Raw genomic sequence first — 10233 nt, 5'->3', positions numbered from 1 at the left:
AGGATTTATTTCTGCCATTTTACTGTTTGTTTTTTATATGTCTTGACTTTTTTTTTCAATTCCTCCATTACCGACTTCTTTTGTGTTAAATAGATATGTTTTAGTGTATCGTCCACAATGTCATTTTGCAAATATGAGCATATGTAGGAAATAAGAGGAGATCCTTAAAAGTAGAATCACCAGGTCAAAAGGGGGGTGGCAAGGCAATTTAAAACTCTGGTAAGTTTTACCAGATCAGTCTTAAATGTTTCTACCAATTCAATTGGATGTTTTCCATAGAGGGCTTTGCATTTTATTGAAACCATCTGTTGCCTTATTGGGATTCTCCATTAAACTGTGTCTTCCTGGAGAAGGGGACCTAATTATTCATTTTTTATATTCCCACATTTTAGTTCACAAGAGGCCAAAAAGGATGTGAAGGAAAAAGGAACCTCCTACCATGTTGTGACAGGAATACTAGAAAATGAAGAACCATGCAGCATCAGGAGCTTTCAGCACAATCCTGCAAACCAGGAGCCCTATGAGCTGACTTCAAGTACTTAAAATCCCCAGATCTTGGGGCAGAAAGGGAAGTGGGGGGTTCTCCAAGACACTTTACAAAAGAGGAAGCTGAGGCTTAGAGTTAAGAGATTAAGGCTCATAAACTAGTAGCTGAATTTTTACTGAGCACCTCCTATGTGGGCATTATTCTCTCCATGAGGATGATCATGTGATAAACAAAGCCAACCTATGAGGAACTTTTTTTTTATAAACACTTAAAGCAGTAAACAGTATTTCATTTATTCCTCATCCCATCATAATGGTTATTATTTCCCTTTCCCAGCTGAGGAAACCCTAGGCTCAGAGATATCATTTGTACAAAGTCACACAGCCACTAGGTGGCCAGGGGTGGATTTCAGAAACCCAGAGCAAGTGCTCCCAATAGCTTTGTTACACGCCTCTGAATGTTGTCCGGAGCAGCATAAACCACCATTTCCGCGTGCTAAGCTCTGTGCTAAGAACTGTCCCCATTCGTTTACTTAACCAATGCACACTGAGCAGCTACTATGTGCCAGGCACCCCCATATTAGAGATGGGGAAACAGGCCCAAGGAGCTTCTTCGAGAGATGGGGACCCATAGTCCTCGCCAAGTCTCCCGAGTGTTCGTTCCACCTATGTAAGGCATTCAGTTGGCGCTCAATTAACCCAAGACACTGTCGCCGACCCTAAGGGCACAGATGACCACTGCCGCACCACTCATTACATGGGCGCCACACAGTAGCGGTTGGGGCGGGACCACGTCCTCGAGTTGCCCCCGCGACGGCTGTTGGAAGCCCCGCCTGCCCACGCGTGCGCGCTGCGCGTCCCGTCGGCCCGCTCATCTCCCGGAGTCCGGGCGCGGTTGGAGGCGTCCTCGAGGAGCGCGCGCGCCTGCGCCGGCGTCGGGCTCGCGCACGCGCACCTGCGCCGGCGTCGGGCTCGCGCACGCGCACGTCGGCGGCAGCGGCAGCGGCGGCGGTTCCTGCCGGGGGCTGTGAGGGCGGGCGGCTCCGAAGGAAGCGGCGACGCTGAGGGGCTCAGCGGTAGCAGCGGCGGCTCGACGCGCGTGGCTCTCGACCCGGCTCGCTCTACGGCGGGCATTTTGATCCGGTTTAGGGGTACGGGCGCGGCGGCGGCGGCGGCCCGAGGCCTGCGGCCTAGGCCTTAGTGCGGCGGCGGACTCGAGTGCGGCGCGGGGCCGGCCCGAGGGTCCTATACGGCGGCACCATGAGCGTGGAGGCGTACGGGCCCAGCTCGCAGACGCTCACCTTCCTGGACACCGAGGAGGCCGAGCTGCTCGGCGCCGACACACAGGGCTCCGAGTTCGAGTTTACCGACTTCACCCTCCCCAGCCAGACCCAGACCCCCCCCGGCGGCCCCGGAGGTGGCGGCGCGGGGGCCCCGGTCGGCGCGGGCCCGGGCGCTGTGGCCGGACAGCTCGATGCGCAGGTGAGCGGCACATGGCGGCGCCGGAAGCCGGGGCCGGGCCTCGGCGGTCGGGGACCTGCCCCGGCTTCCCCTCCGGCTGGGCCTGGGCTGATCTGCTCGGGTCCCGCACTCCGACCCAGTCCGGAGTAACCTGGCCCGGGATCTCCCACTTAGGACGTGCCCGGAGTAATCTGCCCCGGTTCCCGCTCTCCAGTTGAACTCGGGCAGACCTGCTTCAAGTCCCACTCAGGTTGCGTCCGGGTGATCTCAGGATCTAGCTCAGGCTGGGTCTTAGGTTGTCTGTCCCAAGTCCCCTTCCGGGCCTGTCCGAGGTGAGCCGCTCTAGGTCCGTATCTCGCCGGGTCGTGGGGTGATCTCTTCCCGAGTTCTTCTCGAGCTGGGTTAGTGCCCCGCTCAAGCCAGCTCCAGGGTGATCTGTTCTGTTCGGGCTTCCCCTCTGGCTGATCCGACAGCCCAGCCCCACCCTTCCACCTGTAGTCCTACCCGCCTCCTCCTCCCATTCATGCCCACTGAGTGGCGAGTTCAAATTTCCCCGGGCCCAGGGACGCTGGCGAGAGGAGGGTCGAGGCTCCCCGAACAGGAACGGAATGTATGCCTCTAATGGAGAACCCTACACTCGCTGGCTGTCAAGATTATTTAAGAGGTAGTTTGTGTTTTGTTTTTCCTTCTTGCATTGCCTGTTGCTGAGACTGACCTGTTACGTAACTCCGCAGCCTTGCCTTGGAAAAGTTGGTTTTGAGTTTGTTCCTCCAATGGGGCAGTGGTAGTGGATTTTACATAAATGAGTCTGCCACTTCAGAAACGTTTGTTCTTGATGTGAACATTTAGCAAAGGTTACTTAGGTATTTTAAGATTGGGTTTGTGTTATGAGTATCAGACAGATAACTTCCTGGACCTGGGTCCCCCAGGTAGGAGAGGGGGCTGGCTGTGGTCTTGGGCTGGGCTCTCCAAGAATGTAGCCATCATCCTCTGGCTCTTAGATTCCATTCCTATCCCTGGCACTTCCCTCAGGTTTATTTTCTTGAATTCTCAGACAGGGAGGAGTTATAGGATAGGGCTCAACCTGTCACAGGTGTCCCTCGGCATGAAGACCCACTGCCAGGGCTGGGGGAGCCAACCCATCCTCAGCCAGAGTGAGTTCAGGCACTGTCCTGGGGGATGGGGCTTACACTTTTGTTGATTGAGTCACTCCTGTGGGTAGACCACCCACTTGGGCTTTCTTTTTTGCCCCTAATAGAAGCAGAAAACATTGACTCATTCTAACTTCAGATTCCTTAAAAATAGAAACTTGATGGGTGGGGCATTAGGGAGAACAGGTATGCAAGTATGTGTTTTTTGAGTTTTGTTTACATGTGGTGGAGGAAGGTAGGAGAGAGGGGAGAGTTTGCATGGAGAAATGAATGAGCCACTGGAGGCTCGTGATAACACCTGTGGTTTCTACTCTGTAGAACTCTCTGTTGGCACAGCTGTAAAATGGGAGTAACAGCTATGTTTTTGTTAACTTTTAAACATCCGCAAAATCTGGATTTGCTTATGAATGGATGGACCAGATAGTGCTATCTGTAATTAGGATTTGTGTCCAGCATGTCCAGAAGGCTGAGGATAAAGAGCTCTTGGTTGAGAAGTGTGCCATGACCCGTGGCAGCTCAGGGTTGTGGAAGGTAGTCTTTTCATTGCAAATCCTTTTTAAACCATAGCCTATAGAACGGCAAACTTGAGTTCTAGTTTTGATCATTGCAATCTGTTTGCAATTGATTGTGGAGGCACGTCCTTCTCCTTCAGTTGAAATATTGATTTCTTTTCCTGCACCTGAACACTGAACTGTACTGAAAAAAAGCATGAAAACACTCCACCGAAGGTAAACATTACAGTTGAGCTCACTTAAGTTTTGATGACATCAAAAGGGCTTGTCCTTCTTTCTTTTAACTAGCTCCGATGACCCACCCACCTGTAGCCTAACTTTAGATCTGTGTTTGGGATAGGGGAGTGATATCCTTCGTGTCACAAGAGAAGGCCCTGAATTTGGGGGCAGGAGAGTCTGAATAGAACCAGAAAGTGGGAAAAAGTTGATTATTTCCTATGCCAGTTAGCAGCATTGGCTGCCTATAGCATTTGGAAAATTTTCCTTATTTGTCCTCAAGGGTTGTCTGTGTAACCAACTGTACGATGGGGCTTCCATTCTGAATGCCTTTTGATTTTATCTTTTTTATCTTTTGATTTTATTGGATGAGTGTCTGTGAAGTGTCAAGTGCTGTGTAACCACTTTTTTTCTTGCAGTTTTATTGAGATAGAATTCACATACCATAGACTTCAGCCATTCAAAGTGTGCAGTTCAGTGGCTTTGGTACGTTCAGAGTTGTGCAGCCACCACCACAGTTGATTTTAGGACATTTTCATCACCCTAAAAAGAAACCATACACCCCTTAGCTTGTCAGTCCTCCCATCTCCAACCCCAGGCAACCATTAGTCTTTATGTCTCTGAATTTGCCTACTCTGGACATTTCATATGAATAGAATCATATAGTATGTGGCTTTTTTGTTCTTTCACTGAGCATTTTCAAGTTTCATCCACATTGTAGCATGTATCTGCTCCATTCCTTTTTATGCCTGAGTAATATTCCACAGTATGGCCAGACCGTATTTTGTTTTTCCACATATTTGTTGGTGGACATTTGGGTTGTTTCCGCTTTTAGTTGTTACGGAAAATAGCTGCTGTGAACATCTGTTTACAAGTTTCTGTGTGGGTGTAAGTCTTAGGTGAAATTGCTGTGTCGTGTGGTAACAACTGCATATACCTTTTCAGGGGCTTCTAGACTGTTTTCCAGTGTGTGGCCACTTTTTTTTTTTTTTTTTTTTTTGTCACTACTTTTGATATCAGTCTTGACTGTCAGTTTTGCACAGTTGGTTTTACCTGAAAGTTTGTTTAGGGTAACACGAGTGTCTTAGTCAGGGCCAGAGAATGACAGGCAGTGACTCCTGCTGAGCTCTGAGTTGGTTCAAATAACACTTGTTTTCTTGTTTATGAAATGAAACTGATATTTATCAAAATTTTTAAGTTCCTGGGGTGAAAAGCACTGACATGGCCCTGCCAGGTGTCCTTAAGATAAGCGAACAATTTTGAGTATTTGACCCTTTCCTGGGCCCTCTCCCCTCTCCTGAAAGGGTGGGGAAAGGTAATTTCAGAAGTCCTTTGCATAATAGCTGATGTTACAAACCTTCTGGTCTGCCTAGTTGGAATATTTCCTCTTGATTGTTGCTACTACCGTGTTTCCTCCAAACATTGAAATTATGGTAAAAATCTTAAGAGTTGGGAACACTAACAAACAAAAAAGGAACAAACCATTGAAAACACAACATGGATGCATCTCATAATAATTACACTGAGTGAATAAGCAGTCAAGAAAAAAAGCATATACTGTGTGATTCTGTTCATACAAAACTCTAGATAGAAAGTGCTAGGTAACCTGTAGTGATGGAAAGCAGATCAATGGTTGCGTGGAGGGGAGGGAAGAAGGGAGGGGTGACAAAAGCACGAGGAGACTGGGGGTGGTGGATGTGTTCGTTATCTTGATTGATGATTCACAGGTGTTTACATACTTTGATGTGTGTCAATTTATAGAATTACAAAGAGTTGTTACCTAATCTTCAAAACCTTTCTGCCTTAAGAATTTACAGAAGGCTGTCCTGACATATCTTTTGACTATCCAGGTAAATAGGTCATCTGCTTCCTGGCCCTTAGCTTATGATGAGGTGAGGTCCATATAGTACCAGGGTTCCTAAAAGTGGTGAGTTTAAAATTTGAATGGGCCTTTGTCCCTTTGCTTTTGTGGACACTCGGTTGGTACAGCTGTGATACTATGCCTGGAAAAAATCGGAGATAAGATGCTGCTAACCTCGCAGGAGCTCTGGCAGGTGTTCAGCTAGCACTTTTCTTATTGGCTTTCTGGGGTTTGGTTCCAAATGGTTAAGACTCTACTAGTGATTAGGAGAAAGGGAGGGCTTACATGTCAGTTAGTGCTGGATAAGCGAAGTAACTTCTATTTACCCAATTAATTTTTCTATCCAGGCTTGACATGATTGGGGAGAAAGGTTAACACTAATACAATACCATTATTAATGGAAAAACAAACTTCTTTTATCAATCCAGTGCCCACAACTAAAAAAAAAGACATCTTTCTAAGAACTTTGCTAAGGTGCACTCATACACCACAGAGTCCTTTTGTTTTTAAGTGTTCAGTTCAGTGTAAAATTTACCAGGCTTTGCAACCATCACTATAGTCACACACTGGGGAGATGTGCAACCCGATGTGCTGGGTTCTGTGTTGAGGTTCAGAGGCAGGAACTGAGGCCGGGCCACACGGTTCTTGGGGTGAGCCTGGGAGCCCTCATGTGTCTGTTCATGTTTACTTTTGTCTCCTCCCTGCAGGCTCTCAGGCCGATCTCTTTGGCCCAGTCCTCCACTCCTGCCTTCGGTACTTCTGTCTTGCTCTGCTTGGGAAGGTCTGTGGGCAGCAACTCCGACTGAGAGTCAAACTGTGTCCTTTGCCAACTGCAGCTGCTTTGTTAGAAATGGTTGGTGCTGCCCAGTCTGCAGTTGACCTAGGGACAGTGAGGGCCCAGAAGAGGGAGCAATCTGCCTTGCAGAGGGAAAGCCTTTGTGAGTGGTGGTCCTTGAGTTGTTCAGTTTCAGAAAGGTGCACCTGTGGGGTGGAGGGGTAGGCACAGAGCTTGGCATGGAGGGCGAGTGCAGGCAAGGGCTGGTGTCCATGCCGAGGGGCTAGGGCTGGATCCTGGAGCCTCGTATCACTGCTGAGGGGTGTGATCTTACTTGAGAGGAAGGGCCCTTAGATCATAGGGAGACCTGGCAGAGTGTGGCTGAGGCTAGAAGGGGAGCTTGAGCAGAGTGTGCTGGGTGTGTGTGTGAGAGAGAGAGAGACAGACAGACAGACAGACGGAGAGACAGAGAGCGCATGCGAGAGCTACCACAGTACTAGGTGGCCAGAGTGGCCACTCCCTGGGCACATGCTCGTCAGTGCTCTGGATGCCCCATTGCCCCTGAGTCCATATAACTTGCCTAAAACAAACATGAGTTCCCGTCAGCTGGTGCTGGTCAGCAGACCATTTGGAAGTGCTGTCCTGAGAGTGGGGCAAGAGGCCTTGCAGGAGGGAGAGGCCCCACCAGAGTGCCATGCACAGGGCCCAGAGGGACAGATTGTGGGCACTGGCTCTCAACTGAGGGGCAGTTGTGGTGGTTAGCATGGCAGGGATGGTCTTTCAGTGGTATAGGACAGTACAGCTCACAGAGAAGGGCCAAGGGGCCAAGATGCCCACTGTACTCTGGACACAGAGCAGAGTGTGGCCTGGAAGGTGCAGGGGTAGGGGGAGGTGGGCAGTGAGTGGGGCTGGGTCTCCAGTGTTCCCTTTTCCAAGTCTTTCCTCTTGTGGGGGGGTGCTTTCAACACTTCTTACAGAAAGAGCTCTTCCTGAGGGCAGACTCCTGCTTCCTCTGATAAACAGCAGGGGTGCCAGGTCCTGGGATCTCATGGCTGGCAAAGGGTCCTTGTGCCTTTCTATGTGTGTTGGTCCAGTAGCAGCTTTTGAACTAGACAACCAAGCTCAGCTTCTCAGGATTCCCGCAGACTGTTGCCAGGGTGGCTTCTAGACATACAGTTGATTTAGGCTGTCTATGGGTAACCATTTGTCATGACTGAGGATATACCTTCCTGTCTTCTTCAACTCCTTGCATAGCTCAGCTGCCAGGGATGACAGGGAACCTGGATAGGTGGTTCTTGTCATCCTGAGGTGGGAGGAGGCATTAGATCAGAGCTGTGCTTGTCTTCCATCACTTCTTTCAGTGCGTGGCTCTGCAAAGCTAATATGGATTCCAGGCAGTCACTTTGTCCACCTGTATTATGTAAAGATGTTTTTTATGAATTCTCTCATGTATAAGTAGATAAAGCAAACCCTGCTATCCGTCTGCTTGATTTAATGGTTGTGGAGATTTTCCTCTCCCTCTTTTTTCGTTTTCTTCGCTGAAGTCTTTTAAAGCAAATCCAGCTCATCATTTTGCTCTTCTGAGGTTGAGCCATATGAATTACTGATACTCAACCATTTTGACCTACAGCATTTAGCACATATTTCCAAAAACATGGAAGAAGCATCTTTCCTTTAGAGCCGTACTGTTGGCAGATGAACAGCACCAACAATAGTTTTCCAGAATCACCTAATAAGTGGAGCTTCCCTTTTTCCACAATCAGATTATTTACTTGGTCTGGACCCCTTTGAGGTCTAGTGTTAATTTGATTATTATGTTTCTGGCCCCACTCTCCTGGGTAGCCCCTCTTTCTCCTCCTTTTCATCCAGTCCAAGATCCAGTCCAGGTCATTGTCCTGTGATGTGTCCTGGCTTCTCCTTGCAGGTGTTGGTGGATTTTGTCTCAACCCTTGGCTCCTTTGAGGGTGGCTGATCCCAAAGATAGGCAGGCAGGGGCAGCGCAAGGTGAGCTGGAGACACCCCAGACAGATCGAGGTTATTCTTGAGCATTGAGGTGAACTGCAGGGGTGGACTCAGCACGTGACCAGAACAAGAATCCACTGAAAAGGGCAAAGAGAGTGGGGCTCCTTTAATCCAGAACCCAAGGGCTGCTATGTTGGGTGGGACAATGTGAAGCCCCCTTCATTGTAGGTCAAAAATTGTCAGATCTCAACCGTTTGTTGCGGTTAAAACTAGTAGATTAAAGAATGCTGAGAGGCATCACGAATAATGTGTGATCCTTAACTGGATCTTGGATTTTAAAAACTATAAAGGACACTGGGGAAATGTGCCTGTGTGTATTAGACAGCAATATTATATCAGTACTGTTCCTGGGTGTGATGCTTGTATTGTGGTTATGCGGAAAAAGCCCTTGTCCTGGGGCCTGTGATCCTGAAATGGATCGGAAACATAAAAGTATGTGAGCATGTGATGCTTGTGTGCATGTGTGTGCAGAGCGGGAGAGGGAAAGAGTAAGTGTGACGGAATGTGAATGGTGGCCGATCCAAGTGATGGGGGTGTGGATCATTCATTCTCTGTAGTTTTGAAACTTTTTCAAAAGTTGAGGGAGACCAGATCTTCTGTTAGCCTTTTCCTGAGGCAGGGCTCAGAGGTCCTGTAGCTCTTCCTCTCTGCTTTAGGCCACCAAGGGAAAGGCAGTTTCCCACTTTCACTTTTTCATTTAAACCTTGGAATGAAAGAATAAGTGATGAATCATTTTACATCTCAACCTTTATGTTTTAGATGAGAAGATGTATTCATTTAGCCAACACCTTGAGAGCCTCCTGGAATATGGGCTCACTTTTAGGTGCTGAGGTCATAGCAGGGGCAGGACAGGCACGGTTGGCCCCACTGGGGCCCCTCAGATGGCGTCAGGGGAGGCATCCCTAGGAGGCACCCCGTGGACTGAGACTGAAGCCAAGGGGACAGTGAATGCAAATGTCTTGGGCCATTGGCAGAGTCAGGGATTGAGGAACAGAAATGTCCATTTCGTGCTAAGTGGTACAACGCTTAGAAGGTTTGGGGTAAAAATTTGTGGTCTAAAATTACCAGCACATTTAGTGGTAGTTTTTGAATTGACGTGAACTTTTCCTCTTTGGGAATGAAGTGACCTCTTCTGCTCCAGTGTCATAGTCTTGAGTTCTGCAGTGGATCGTAATACACTCTCTGGTTAGAAAACCCCTGCAAGGCCTTGATCAGCTCAGCAGCTCATAGATGGACTTCAATAATGAGTGTCTAGAGCAGAGGTGGAGAGACTACTGTTTCCTTGGCTTTCTAGACCCAGTGACATAGTGCCTGAGGGTGGGCTTGGGGAGCCCAGGGGTGCAGGGAGGCCTTTCCCCTCTTGAGCCAAACAGGACCCAGGGCTCTTGGCTGGAGGTGATGGATTGACAACCTCAGTCCTATGTCAGCCAAGGACCCTCCCTTCCCTTCTTCCGTCTTGTCGCCTGGTTTGGATTGTGGGCCTTTTCTGTGCTGGGTACTCTTTAGTGCTTTAACTCATTTAATTATAGTTTTCTAAGGTCAAGTGTATTTTTGAAGTGAATGTTTATCTTGAAACTTTCCAGAGAGTAGGAGAAACTAACAACCCAGCTATAGAGGTCTGTTGTGGTCAGGTCACAGCTGGGAAGGAGCAGGCCCTGATGAGGGTTGGACATGTGCGTGTGTATGTATCTATGCACACACACTTGTGAGGAGGGACACACCCACGCTTCCTAGCCACACAGCTGGAGG

The 10233-nt window shown here is 48.8% G+C and overlaps 1 protein-coding gene across 2 annotated transcripts in view; it reads left to right on the top strand.

Annotated features, from left to right (window-relative positions):
- The first annotated feature begins 1456 nt into the window (after positions 1 to 1456).
- UPF1 (UPF1 RNA helicase and ATPase) overlaps positions 1457 to 10233 on the top strand; it is a 32140-nt gene continuing 23363 nt past the window's right edge. For both annotated transcript variants that reach the window (XM_074350369.1, XM_074350368.1), the window contains exon 1: positions 1457 to 1968. In XM_074350369.1, coding sequence (XP_074206470.1) covers positions 1747 to 1968 — 222 coding nt within the window. In that variant the 5' untranslated portion in view covers positions 1457 to 1746. The remainder of the gene's footprint in view (positions 1969 to 10233) is intronic.

The sequence above is a fragment of the Camelus bactrianus genome, chromosome 22 (genome assembly GCF_048773025.1).
Source record: "Camelus bactrianus isolate YW-2024 breed Bactrian camel chromosome 22, ASM4877302v1, whole genome shotgun sequence".
Taxonomy (NCBI): domain Eukaryota; kingdom Metazoa; phylum Chordata; class Mammalia; order Artiodactyla; family Camelidae; genus Camelus; species Camelus bactrianus.
This window is presented reverse-complemented; position numbering and strand designations above follow the sequence as displayed.